This window comes from Melitaea cinxia, chromosome 11 (assembly GCF_905220565.1).
Source record: "Melitaea cinxia chromosome 11, ilMelCinx1.1, whole genome shotgun sequence".
Classification (NCBI taxonomy): domain Eukaryota; kingdom Metazoa; phylum Arthropoda; class Insecta; order Lepidoptera; family Nymphalidae; genus Melitaea; species Melitaea cinxia.
Genome location: NC_059404.1, coordinates 16,768,432 through 16,781,957, shown reverse-complemented (window position 1 = coordinate 16,781,957; position 13,526 = coordinate 16,768,432). Strand labels below are relative to the sequence as shown.

At 36.0% G+C, this 13,526-nt stretch overlaps 2 protein-coding genes across 2 annotated transcripts in view; both read left to right on the top strand.

The window, feature by feature from the left end:
- The first annotated feature begins 7,992 nt into the window (after positions 1 to 7,992).
- LOC123657659 lies at positions 7,993 to 9,897 on the top strand. The gene has a single exon (XM_045593179.1). The coding sequence runs from the start codon at positions 7,993 to 7,995 to the stop codon at positions 9,895 to 9,897; it is 1,905 nt and encodes a 634-aa protein (XP_045449135.1).
- Positions 9,898 to 11,130: 1,233 nt separating this feature from the next.
- Positions 11,131 to 13,526, top strand: part of LOC123657658 — a 53,129-nt gene continuing 50,733 nt past the window's right edge. Inside the window, exon 1 of the mRNA XM_045593178.1 lies at positions 11,131 to 11,232. Coding sequence (XP_045449134.1) covers positions 11,131 to 11,232 — 102 coding nt within the window. The remainder of the gene's footprint in view (positions 11,233 to 13,526) is intronic.

Here is a 13,526-nt window from a genome sequence, read left to right as displayed (position 1 = left end):
CAGGAAATTTCCTGCTCAAAATATGGAGCAGCCCCACTGAGGAAGTACCTCGACCTTACAGAAGACCACAGCTAAATAATGCTGTTTTCAAGCAGTGTTGTGTTCCTGATGGTGAGTAAGGTGACCAGAGCTCTTGGTGGTAGAGTCGACAACGCGCTTGCAATGCTTCTGGTGTTGCAGACGTGTATAAGCTACGGTAATCGCTTACCATAAAGTGAGCCGTAAGCTTGTTTGTCTGCCTAGTCAAAAAAAATTAGAGACGAAAGAAATATTCGGTCAACCTTGTAGTCGCTCGGGCATATCATTGCCGTTTAGTGCATCGCCAGAAAATGAAAAAAAGCATATAAGACAAGACTGTATTTAACAAAACTCATAACACATTTTGAAACTGCTTTGATGAGGTTGCAAATGAAAACAATACTAGCCAGGTTCTACGTGAAGAATGCAACACGATATCATGGGAGCTAAAATTTTATCTTAAGTCAATGCGATTTGATCGCGACTATGACTCTTATTTTTGGGTAGCTAAATAGGCGAAATCTATCATTCAGCACTTTACAGCACTGTGTACAGCGAAAGACTTCTAAAGCTGGCCTTATTTACGAAGGCAAACGAAAGCGTTTGCTACCTCTTCATCATCATCATACAGCCTATACAGTCCACTGCTGGACATAGGCCTCCACAAGTTTACGCCAAAAATAACGTGAACTCGTGTGTTTTGCCCATAGTCACCACGCTGGGCAGGCGGGTTGGTGACCGCAGTTCTGGTTTTGTCGCTGACGCTGCTGCCCGTCTTCGGCCTGTGTATTTCAAAGCCAGCAGTTGGATGGTTATCCCGCCACCGTTCGGCTTTTTAAGTTCCAAGGTGGTAGTGGAACTGTGTTATCCCTTAGTCGCCTCTTACGACACCCACGGGAAGAGAGGGGGTGGCTATATTCTTTAGTACCGTAGCCACACAGTACTTTTGTTACACCAGTTGCTACCTCTTAATGCAGAACAATTAGTATTTATACACCATAATTTGCCCTTGGTGCAGTATGAGTGCTGGGTAATTCATTTTCTAAGTCAAGTAAGTGATAAATATAGTAATTACTTAAAATATATATTTTTAAAACAATAATTCGGCTGGATATTCTCTTTCATCTCTACTTTTAATCCAAGCTGACTTTGTTGACCTAAAAAATAGCTGAAAAACTTTATATATGTCGAGATACTTTTGAAACGCATAAATGTTATGTAAACAAAGAGGTTTAAAGAATACTTTAAGATTTTCTACAGCGTGGATATTCATTTAAATACTGCGAACTATACTGATTTTTTCAACTATACGTACTTGTGTGTCTGTCCCTACAGTAGGCAACTTAATGCATGTCTTGTATTTAACGGTCGGCTGACGTATTCGTATATTTTTATAGTTAATATATATTCACCCACATTCTAAGGCGGAGTCGAATCACGACACTGGAAGAGAGCAAGGCGCCTACTTTATTTATAAACCAGTTTCATGATCTTATATTATGACTAGCTTTTGGTGGTTAAAAAAATAACTAACTTAATGAAAGTTGGTGCGGATGTGGTATATGAATGAAAGGGGTACAGAGCGCTGTGAACGATGACGGCCTATAAAAATAACAAAACATGTATTTTGTATTCATTGTACTTTTACTATCTTAACTAATACATTTCAAACTTACATCTCTATAAGATAAAGTAAAATGGTAAGTATAAACGTCCTGCTACGATCAACGCTAAATCCAAAGAATGGCCGAAAACGGTTTAGCTTAAGGTCCTTCAACTTTAGTGAGTTAAAGAAAGCTTATACTATGAGAAAGACAGGAGACCGGCTTTATTCTCCTCTGTACTGTTAGCGGAGTGAGAAATGAAACAGGTAGACGCCTGGCGGGAATAGCCGATCGAGTGGTAACTGATCAATTATCGACCACCGGAAGTAGAAATTTTTTGATGTACTAATATCGCTATTAAAAAATAGGGGGTTGTGGTAGAAGAGTGAAAATTTAGGATTATATGTATTTTTAATGCCCTATCATAAAAAAAAAATTATATGAATAATTTTGTTTCAAAAAATTTAAAATTTGGTTAGGACCACCCTTGAGGGTATGGAAAAAAAGGCTTACGTCCTACTCTCAGACCTACCGAATATGGTCACAAAATTTCATAAGGATATTTCATAAGCCGTTTTGGAAGAGCTTTGTTACAAATTAACACTGTGACACGAGAATTTTGTATATTAGATAATATGAAATAAATCACGTACAATTTAATCATCTGTGTGATGTTTGTTAACCATGTCAGTAACATAATATAAAACACAATCACAATATATAACAGAAAGTCTGCAAAATCGATATTACAAAAACTAGCGAAAAATCAGTAGTCCAACAATGGTCCCGTGTACAATGGACGTAGATTCTAAGCAAATACATTGTGCGGGAGACGTCCACGTCGGGGGACGACCGGCGACAGAATGATGGATCGCTGTGCGATCGCTCCGCTATTGTCTCGCAAATAGTAGCTGTCGTATCGAGTGGAGATTTTGGTTCCGCTAAAAGCATTAATGCGAGACCGATTAATTTATTATGTGGTTTAATATGTGTAAAGTTTATGTAATTCGAATCATTATTTACTGCTTATCTACTCGCCGTAGAGAAAGAGCTTGAGATGTCAGTCTTCGAAGAAGAAAATACAACTAACTTGTAATTAATTAACATTTGAACTCATTTTGGTGAATTTTTTGCCCGTGGTGTCCTTAAAGTACTGTATGAGTACCCAACGGTATCAATCTATCGGTACCGGTATCAAACAATGATAATGTCGATGCTAAACCATTTCCAAAATATTTTATAACACGTCTATTTGAAAGTGACTAATATCGACAAAAGTTTGTAACTACATTTTTTGAAGATTTTCAGGGCTACCAACTAACGACGGCGAGACTTGGGGCCTAGTTGAATATTAACAGCAGATGGACACTACTCTACCTCTGCACCTTCCAAGGTCTAGAGCGCTACTGGTAACAATCTGCTCGCTGACACCATTGAGTGACAAATATCAAAATAATATATCAGAATACATTGCAGAAACATGTCGTGTATCCGTTACTTTTAGGGTGATATTTATATCAGACAACGACGAATCGAAGTCTGAAACAAAATTACTAACTACAGTAACTTGGTAACTCCATTAGGTAGGTATAATCAAGTGTACTTACGTATAGCTACTACTACTAGCCCGTTGGTGCAGTTTGTGACCTTGCTTTCTGCTCCGAGGGTTGTGGGTTCGATTCCCACTCCGAGTCTGGGTGTAATATAAATATTTATTTATATTCTTATATATCTATTATTTATAAGTATGTTTATCGAAAAAAAAATGTAGCTCGGCCAGTCCACCAGTCGGCTGTTACCTATAACACAAGCATTAAGTTGCTTACTTTAGGAACAAACGACCGTGTGTGTATTGTGTAGATATTTATTTATTACCTATATCTGAGTGAAAAACAATCTTACACGTTCCCGAGCACGGAAGGTTCAATTTACGAAAATGTATTTATTTAACAAATTCCCATTTTGATTATGAGCCGTGCACGTGCGGGTATTACGTTTTTCTCGAAATCTGTCCTCCTGCCTTACGACGTGATCGATCACCGGCGGCCGAATTGGCGCGGGAAAAATAAGCGAATTATATTCTATATCTATATTCGAGATTGACGTTTTCGTTAGGAACGCCTTTGAATTTTTTTCTCGGTTTATGTCAACGGGAGTTTCGAAGAAATTGAGATGTTTTTTTTCGGAAATGTTATTTATGAAAGGTTTTTCGAACGTTCTTTATTTGTATGAATATACTGCGGTGTTAGGAAACTACCAGATTATACTCATAAAAGGAAATAGAAGTTGTTGAATTACTCATGTTTACTTTTAACCGACTTTCAAAAAAGGTGAAGGTTCTCAATTCGCATTTTTTTGTTCTAATATAACACACAAAGTAAACTTTACTACTATATCCACCTCAAAATTACCAAAGTATGTAGACGTTATGTGCAAGTATCTATTTACACATATATAAAATGACTGTTCTGGTGTAGTGGTGCGTGTGTCGTGTCAGCGGCACCTAAACACCAACGGTCGCGGGTTCGATTCCCGCTAGGATTGGATATTTCTGTTTATACAGATATGTGTTTCCGGTCTGGTTGTTAGTCCTTGTGGGTCTCCCCACCGTGCCTCTGAGAGTACGTTAAAATGTCAGTCCCGGTTGTTATCATGTACACCTGATAGCGATCGTTACTCATAGTAGGGGGAATATATCCGTCAACCCGCATTAGAGCAATGTGGTGGATTAAGCTCTCATCCTTCTCCTACATGGGGAAAGAGGCCTATGTCCAGTAGTGGGATATAACAGGCTGAAGCGTATTATACAATGAGCACGCTTTACAATGATTACTACGTAACTTGACACTTGATAATCTTCTATAATAACTTTTTCTTATGTATTTTCATACTTCAAGTTAATAAATTCTCCTGTTCGATAGAAAGAAAATTTACTTCAAAAATGCGTATAGAATTGTTCCCTATATGTAGGTACCTACTATATTTAACAGTAAATACAAGTGTGTTTATTAATAGTCCGCTGCGAGTCTGTCACATCATAAACTGTCTAACTTTGTTGTTCGCTAAGCGTTTGCGAAAAGTTTTGCTGTCTTGCTTGGCGTTAACTTGTTAACAACTGTTTTGATCGATCATCGGTGTTTTTATTTCCAAAACTTAACGAAATTGGTAGTCGAAATTGATTTCTAAAAGTATGCTATGTTCTATAAAATTATAATTAAATTTTATCATTCTAGAATAACTTTTATATGTCAATCTTTATTTATTATTTTTAACCGACTTCCAAAAAAGGAGGAGGTTCTCAATTCGACTGTATTTTTTTTTTTTTTTATTTATGTTACATCAGAACTTTTGACCGGGTAGACCGATTTCGACAAATTTTGTTTTAATCGAACGGTGGTGTGTGGTGTGTGCCAATTGGTCCCATTGAAATTTATTTGAGATCTAACAATTACTTTTCGAGTTATATCTAATAATGCGTTTTTACTTGACGCTTTTTTCGTCGACCTACGTTGTATTATACCGCATAACTTTCTACTGGATGTACCGATTTTGATAATTCTTTTTTTTGTTCGAAAGGGGATATCCTTAGTTTGGTACCATGGAAACCAGGATATGGTGATGGAATCCCAGAGAAATCGAGGGAAACTCTCGAAAATCCGTAATAACTTTTTACTGGGTGTGCCGATTTTAATAATTTTTAATTTAATCGAAAGCTGATGTTTATCATGTGGTAACATATAAATTTTATTGATCTGATAACTACTTTTTGAGTAATCTTTGATAACGCGTAGTTGCTTGACAATTTTTTCGTCGATCTGCGTTGTATTACTTGTCGATGTAATTGAAGTCGGTTTTTTTTTCGTTTGCGAGCAAACACAATTATTTTACTGTGTATGTAAGTACTTAAATGTGTTAAGTGTTTTTGTAAGTATAACAATTTGTGTAAGTATACACAGGCAGGTAAGATCTTAATTTTTTTTTATTTATACAACAATTTATATTCAGTTTTAAATCACACGACACTATTGCGTATACTTTTATTAACTTTAAATAGGTAGATATATCCAAAACCAAAAGTCTAAGTAAGAGATAAGCGTCTTATTGTGCATCTGGGTTTTAAAGTGTTTTTTTAAGTTTCTTTACGTGGTGCACTATAATAATTGTTTGTTAGACTTCAATAACTTTAAGTATAGAAGAAATTTACAAATCATTAATTCTAGGACTAAATGACTTGCATTTAATATTTATAATTAATTGATTTTTAATAATTTCTTGTTATTCATTTTATACAACATCTTCCTCATTTTACACAATTCAAATTCTTAACTGGAAGAAAGGATTTATTTGCGTCTATTAAAACAGTACCTCGTTTGTTCTATTTATAACAAATTATACAATCATTTGATATGGCACCTAGACTCATTGTTTAATGTTCTTTTCTTTCATGCGATAAGTTATCACATTATTCACTGTAATCACATCTAATTACCTCTGTATACCTACAATAATGTTATATAACAACATGATACACTGACGATTATGTCCAGCAGTGGGATGTTACAGCGAATTGAAAAAAGATTATAATACGTGTAGGTATCTGTCCAGCCATCCTCAAAAACTATTCTATTTGCAATAACAGGAATGTAGATGGTTTGTTATTGTATTTAAAAAGTTATTACTGGACAAAGCGTAATTATTCAGTACAACAGACTATAAATGATGTGCAGGATTAGTAACGATGACTTTAATTCAACAAATAAAGATTAATCGTTGAATTTCTTGCTGGTTTTTGTCAACAGAAACTATGTTTCGAATTTATTTGAATCGTTAATTCAAGAGTAACATACCTATTTTAAAGAATTTTTGTAATAAAAACATCATTATAGTTTTTTTACGCAAGCGCGTTCCCGACCCTACCCTCAGCCACCATAGCAGCTCACTGCTCGAAAGCAGTATTATTTAGCTCTGATCTTCTAGAAGTTCGAGGTACTGCCACAGTTGGGTTACTCCAGATTTTGAGCAGGATCTTTCTTGCTGTTATTATGTACATTAGTTAATAAGAATTCCTTTTAGGGTTGCCAGATGGCCGGCAAATCCTCAATTGTCCCGGAATTACGTGTCTTATCCCGTGTCCAGAAATTATAGTTGATTGTCCCGGATTTCGAATACTACTAGTTTTCTAGTGATTTACAAAAAATATTATCAATTTTCGTATATTTTTCAACCGACCGAATTCGTAATCCTCGAATTGTTCCGGAAATGACATGCTTGAATCTGGCAACCCTAATTCCTTTTGAAATTTATTTAAGTTTTAAACTGGTTATACCTATATGCTTATACCTAAATGGAAACCATAACCATCCCCACTTTCTTAGTCTCAAAACCGTGTTATGTTATTACACGCTCATAAGCTTGTGGCTTAAAACCATTGACTCGGAACACCCCTGTTGACTTTAGAATCACTTTAAAAGGGGATGGAATGAAATTTTTGATAGGTTAATCGCCATTTTATTTTAACGATTAGCAATTCGTTTGGTAATTTATTTTATTAAACGTGAAGACGAACATAAGCCATCAATAAACGGTTTAAAAGGAGTCTATACTTATTGTTGCTCGATAGATCGTAATTTGAAATAAAATTAATTACATTTATAATAAAGTTATACATTTCTAAATTTTTCTGATCCTTCTCCTACATGGGGAAAAAGGCCTATGGCCAGGCAAAGCAGTGTTGTGTTCCTGTGGTAAGAAAGGTGATCAGAGCACCTGGGGTGGTTGGGGATAGGGTCAGTAAAGTGCTTGCTACGCTTCTGGTGTTGCAGGTATCTATAAGCTACGGTAATCGCTTACCATTAGGCGCCATTGAACCGTACGCTTACGACCTAGTTGTGGAATATTAGGGTAAAAAGGGGTATTACCGGTCAGGCGACAATGCCGGTCACCGCAATATTTTAAAAAATACCGTGTTAGTGCTCTCTCATGCATTGCTTGAGTATGGCGTAAGCGTTCCCCGCGCCGATGCTACGATCCCCGCTCAGTTCCAAGTAAGCGTCAGGCAGAATCACACGTCAGATTGTTTCGCGTCACTTTTTTATAACTTTTTGATCACGGAATTTAACATGTGAGTGTCTTATTTTGCGTATTTTATTCTTTGTTAGTGGTAATTGTTGCCATTTGTTTATTTATCTACACGTTGAGTTATATATTTCATGCTGTTTGGGACAGGTTTTTGTTAAAATTATTATAAATCAGAAAAGTATAAGGATGGCTAATGCCGGTCATGCTGACCGGTATTACCCGCTAGTTTTGTTTACAAATAGATATTTTAGACTTTTTTATTCAGTTATTTTTTATGTAATTTCCTTTTTAGATGTCGGGATTTCGAACTAGGAGAAAAAAATTGAAGGCGAAATGGAGCCAAGATGATATAAATAGGGCATTTAAGCTTGTCGAAGACGGAACCGCGATAAGAGAGGCTGCACGGTTGAATGGTATTCCGTTTTCAACCCTTCAAGAAAGGCTTAAGAGCAAGAACCAGGCGTTACCAGCTATGGGAAGAAATCCAGTCTTCACGAAAGAACAGGAAGCGGAAATGGCAGACCAAGTGAAGTTTCTCGGCAATATATTTTATGGCTGCACTGCCATTCAAATAAGGAAAATGGCTTATGAATACGCTGTTCATAATCACATAAAGCACAATTTTAACAATACTTTAAGAATGGCTGGGAAGGATTGGCTTACAGGATTTATGAAGCGAAATAAGTTGTCTGCTCGGAAAGCTGAGGGCACGAGCCTGAATAGAGCTAAAGCTTTTAACAAGCATGAAGTTTCTATATTTTTCAAATTACTTGAAGAGTTAATGGAGAAATATAAGTTTTTACCAAGGAACATATTTAATATGGACGAAACTGGCATCACATCAGTGCATTACCCGGGAAAAGTGATAACTGAGAAAGGCCAAAAACGTGTAGGCTCTATAACCTCTGGTGAAAGAGGGACGACAGTTACAGCTGTGTGTGCAGTAAGTGCTACTGGAAGTTACATTCCACCAATGCTTATATATCCTCGTCAGAGACATTCACTGGCACTGGAAAACGATGGTCCACGTGGTGCAGTATACCGGTACTCGAAAAATGGATGGATCAACGAAGACCTTTTCATAGATTGGTTGAAACACTTTGCTGCTGTCACAAAACCTTCTGAAACTGAGCCAATACTTTTCATTTTGGACAATCACAGCAGCCACATTTCTTTGAGAGCTTATGAATTTTGCAAGGAGAGTAACATAGTTATGCTGTCATTACCACCACACGGCTCCCACCGGATCCAGCCCTTGGATGTTTCCATTTATGGTCCTCTCAAAACTGCCTATAAGCAGGAATGCAATATTTTGATGAAAACTGAATTAGGACGAAAAATCACACAAAACGACATTGCCTCGCTTTTTAGAAAAGCTTATCAAAAAATAGCAAGCATCCCAAAAGCTGAAGCAGGATTTGCTGCTACTGGAATATATCCCCTAAACCCAGACGTGTTCACGGATGAAGACTTCCTAGCTGCTGAAATTTTAAACAGCAGTGAATTAATGATATCCGTAGAAGAAAGGCGCAACCAGGATAATAAAACTCCAGAAGTTCAAACCATCTCACTGAACACAGAACCACACATGTCATCATCCAATTCACCATCACTTCTCATGGACCAAAACCAAATAGCACCAGAAACTAATATTGTGGAATCTACTCAAGTTCTGCTCCCTTTCATAGATAATGCCACTCCATCTACTTCAGCAGCTACCGCCAAAGATCTTCTACCAGTTCCAAAGAAATCCACAAACAGTAAGAAAGTGCAGGGAGCCTCTCGAAAACAACATGCAACAGTACTCACAAATACTCCTTTCAAGGAAGCTCTGATACAAAAAGAAGAAAGAAAATTGACGAAGGAAAAGAAGAAACAATGTGGCGTAAAAATGAAACTAGAAACAAAGACAAGGAAAAGACCAGCTAAACCTGCTACTGTCAGAAAGGTGAAAAAGAAGCTGCTTCAGGATAATAACAAGGATCAAAATTTATCAGACTCGCAAATCGATATGGCTGACGTACGCGATGATGATGACACCGATGTCGAAGATCTTGAGAACAAATGCATGTTATGCGACGATTATGGTCGCAACAACGAGCTTTGGTACAGGTGCGTACAGTGTGGCCTTTGGGCGCATGCCGAGTGCTCGGGTTATGAGTCACCCGAAGGCTACGTGTGCGATTTGTGCCGATAAAAAGCTTGACCGGCATTGCCAACCTGCCGACCGGGATTGCCCGCCATGTCGGTCAATACCGGTCAAAGTTCTTTTATTTTTAAGAGTTGATTATGGATTTTTTTTAATTAATATTGATCTCAATGGCTGTGATTTCGTAAGAAGAATACCTTAAGTTATGTTTTATAAAAGTTTTTTAGATAAATACTTATTTTTAACAGATTTATAGTTGTTTTCATTTAAGTGACCGGTAATACCCTTCTTTACCCTACAGGCTGAAGCGAAATTTTTCATTAATCGTGCAAATAAAAATCTCACGCTCACATTTGTTTATGGTTAAGATATAAACCTATTTGGTAAAGATAAAATTGACAACCAACGCAGTTTTAACTGTTGATATGTATTTTACAGTTACCTACTTCTCCGCTTCTACAAGCTTCTTCGTGATGTTCTAAAATCTATAAATTTATATAATAAACGACAACATATAATAAGAATTAAATAATAATAATAATTTATTCTTTATTGTACACATTAAAAGAAGTTTACAATTTATTAAACAATTCAAGAAAAAAATGTACAACAGGCGGTCTTATCGCTAAACAGCGATCTCTTCCAGACAACCAGCTTGGAGGAGATAATGTGAAACAAGCGGAAAGGGTGTACAAACTTAAAATAAAAGAAAACAAGAATGAAATCAAATATGCACACATACATGCATACATATACACATACTACATACTACAAACAATATTAACTATACTAAAAATTACAGAACGTATTACATAAAAATATATAAATACACTACACACATAAACACATAAATACATATAAACATATACACATACAAACATACATACTCATATACACATATATACACATAATATTATAGATAACTGTACATTATTACAGTAATAGAACAAATAAGTGTATATCTTATTCAAATAGCAGTGACTAATGACGAAGTGGACGACAGTAATTTCAAAGTCTTAAGTAGTGTTCCTTAACCTTCTTTTTGAAAGATTCCAGTGATGTTGCACGTCTAATGTGTAAAGGGAGAGTATTCCATAACCGTGCAGCCTCAATGCAGAATGACTTGCTGTAGAAGGCAGTAGAGTGTTTGCCGATTTTCAAAGTAAGATTTTCACTAGAACGAAGTGATCTATTGTGTGAGTCACAGAGAAACTTAAAGCGTTCTTTCAAATAAGACGGAAGGATGGGATTAAATAATATAGAATATAGGAGAGCTAGCACATGAGTATTCCTGCGCAGACGTATAGGAAGCCACTTGAGCTTCGTACGGAACTCAGAGACGTGGTCGTACTTGCGAAGACCAAATATGAACCGAATACAGAGGTTTTGGAGACGCTCAAGTTTGTTTAGTTGATCCTCCCTTAAGTCTAGATAGCAAGTGTCAGCGTAATCAAGGATAGGATGAAGAAGAGATTGAGCAAGAGCAACCTTAGTAGGAGTGGGAAGAAAATTACGTAACCTTCTTAATGAACCGATAGATGCAAAAATTTGAATTAAGACAGTATTGTTTATTTTTGTGTTACCCACACGTCAGGGAATTCTAAATTTAACATTCTTAGGGCCTATTTCACCAGTTATGGATAACGCTATTTGACGGATTACAGTATCCGACAGTTAAAAGTTTTTGATTTATTGTTCTTTTTTACCATCGAATTCTACTATATTTATGAGATATTTCTATTCGAATATATTAATCTTTAAGTAGCAGTTTATCAATTGAGGAGAAACAGATCCTACTTGCCAAAGTCGATTATATCGTTATCCTTCAAATAGCGTTATCCACGGCTGGTGAAACAAGCCCATATCTATCTTTATATATAAATAATAATAAATGGTGCTAAGCGCATAACTCCACGCCCAGCCCAGGAAAGTTTTCAACACTAAAAAAAAAAAATTTTTTACTATTATCTTTTGACAGTATGTCCGGGTAGCTAGTTAACAATACAGTTTAATTTTATATTACTTGCGTTTCCTGTTCATGTAACAGTTATAAAAAAAAACCAGTTTTATTAAATTTCAACATTGTTACATTTTTCATCTGTGATAATTATGGGTACACAAGTCAATAATTTATTTTTAACTGAGATTTATTTCAATGTCATTCGTCAACGCTAAAGGCAACTTTTACAAAGGTTAATGTCTGTTAATATTTATGTGCGAAGTATTCAAATATTCAGTTTAATATAATAACAGTAGCATTAAATTAAACCATGCTATAATGTAATATCTAACAGTTGGACTGAAAACTTCGTAGACTAATTCACAGGTGGCGCTACTGGTATTAAATCCAAGATTTTTAGCTAATCCTCAAAACAGTTGTACAAATTTTACAGCTGTAATTTTTTTTGTACATTACCGTATTTTATTTTCTATATCTAAATGAATTTAATTCTGCTCATATTTGACTATTTTTTTTTTACATCTACACCTAACTTCGAAATACTATGTACCTTATTACGAGGTTTAATTGAAAACTCTTTCGCTTGTTTCCATTCACATACTAATGGCTACTAATATTTCATACTCTACTTCGAATCAGGAGTGTTACGGATATGAATTATCGTATCTGCGTACTAGTCATCCGTTAGTAGTTAATCCGTTTTCATGAAGAATTTTATACGAGGTTCGTATCACGATTCAGTATGTAATATCCCACTGCTCGATATAGGCCTCTTTCTCCATTTAGGAGAACGATTGGAGCTTAATCCACCACGATGGTTAACTACGGGTTGGCGGTTATAAGTATAATCCCTATTATGAGAAACGATCGCTATCAGATGTATATGATAACAACTGGACCCAAAAGTTTAACGTGCTCTCCGAGGCACGGTGGGGAAATCCACAAGGACAGACATCCAAATTGGAAAAAAAACATTTGTGAATACAAATACGTCCCGAGAGGGAATCGAACCCGGAAACTACCCGTGTGCAGGGGCCGACACGGCACACGCACTATACGTACTACACTACTCACTAGATCGGAGTTTCGTATACTGTTACTGAATATAACTATACGAAATTAATCGAACGTGTTGTGTGAACATTATGATTCTGAATTAATTTAATTTCGGACGTTGGTTATTTTAGGAAGCAAAGCCCCATAAAGTCCATACTTCAAACCAGTATTAAAGTTTAGGTCGGCGGGTGCTTATTATTGACGTAAGTAGACCGTTCCTTCAAAAACGTTATGAGTTTCTTCAATTTTCTTTTCCATCGAATAGAGACGAAAATCGACGAAGTGTCAATTCTGCAATTTTTTGAAATTGGAACACGATATTATTATAATTTTTTTTTTTGGGACAAGACAGTATCATTTCCAGTTAAAATAGCTTAATTACATTTCTCTATAAGCGTTGATATTTTTCTACACATTTAGTTTAGCGGAAAATAATTTAAGTAATTTTATTTTTATCAAATCCTTGTACCAAATAAACAACAGATCTATTATAAAAACGTTTCGAAACTCATTATTCATTATGATTATTTTAATGTTGAAATTACACATTGATGTATCCGTGTATCTATGATTCGAATATACTTACATTACGTTGACGGCTGAACGTGCCTCGGCGAGCACGTTAAGCCGTCGGTCCCGGTTGTTATCATGTACACGTGAT

What these genes read in the sequence shown, in the direction of transcription:
- LOC123657659 (XM_045593179.1), top strand. Translation starts at nt 7,993, where the DNA reads ATGTCGGGATTTCGAACTAGGAGAAAAAAATTGAAGGCGAAATGGAGC.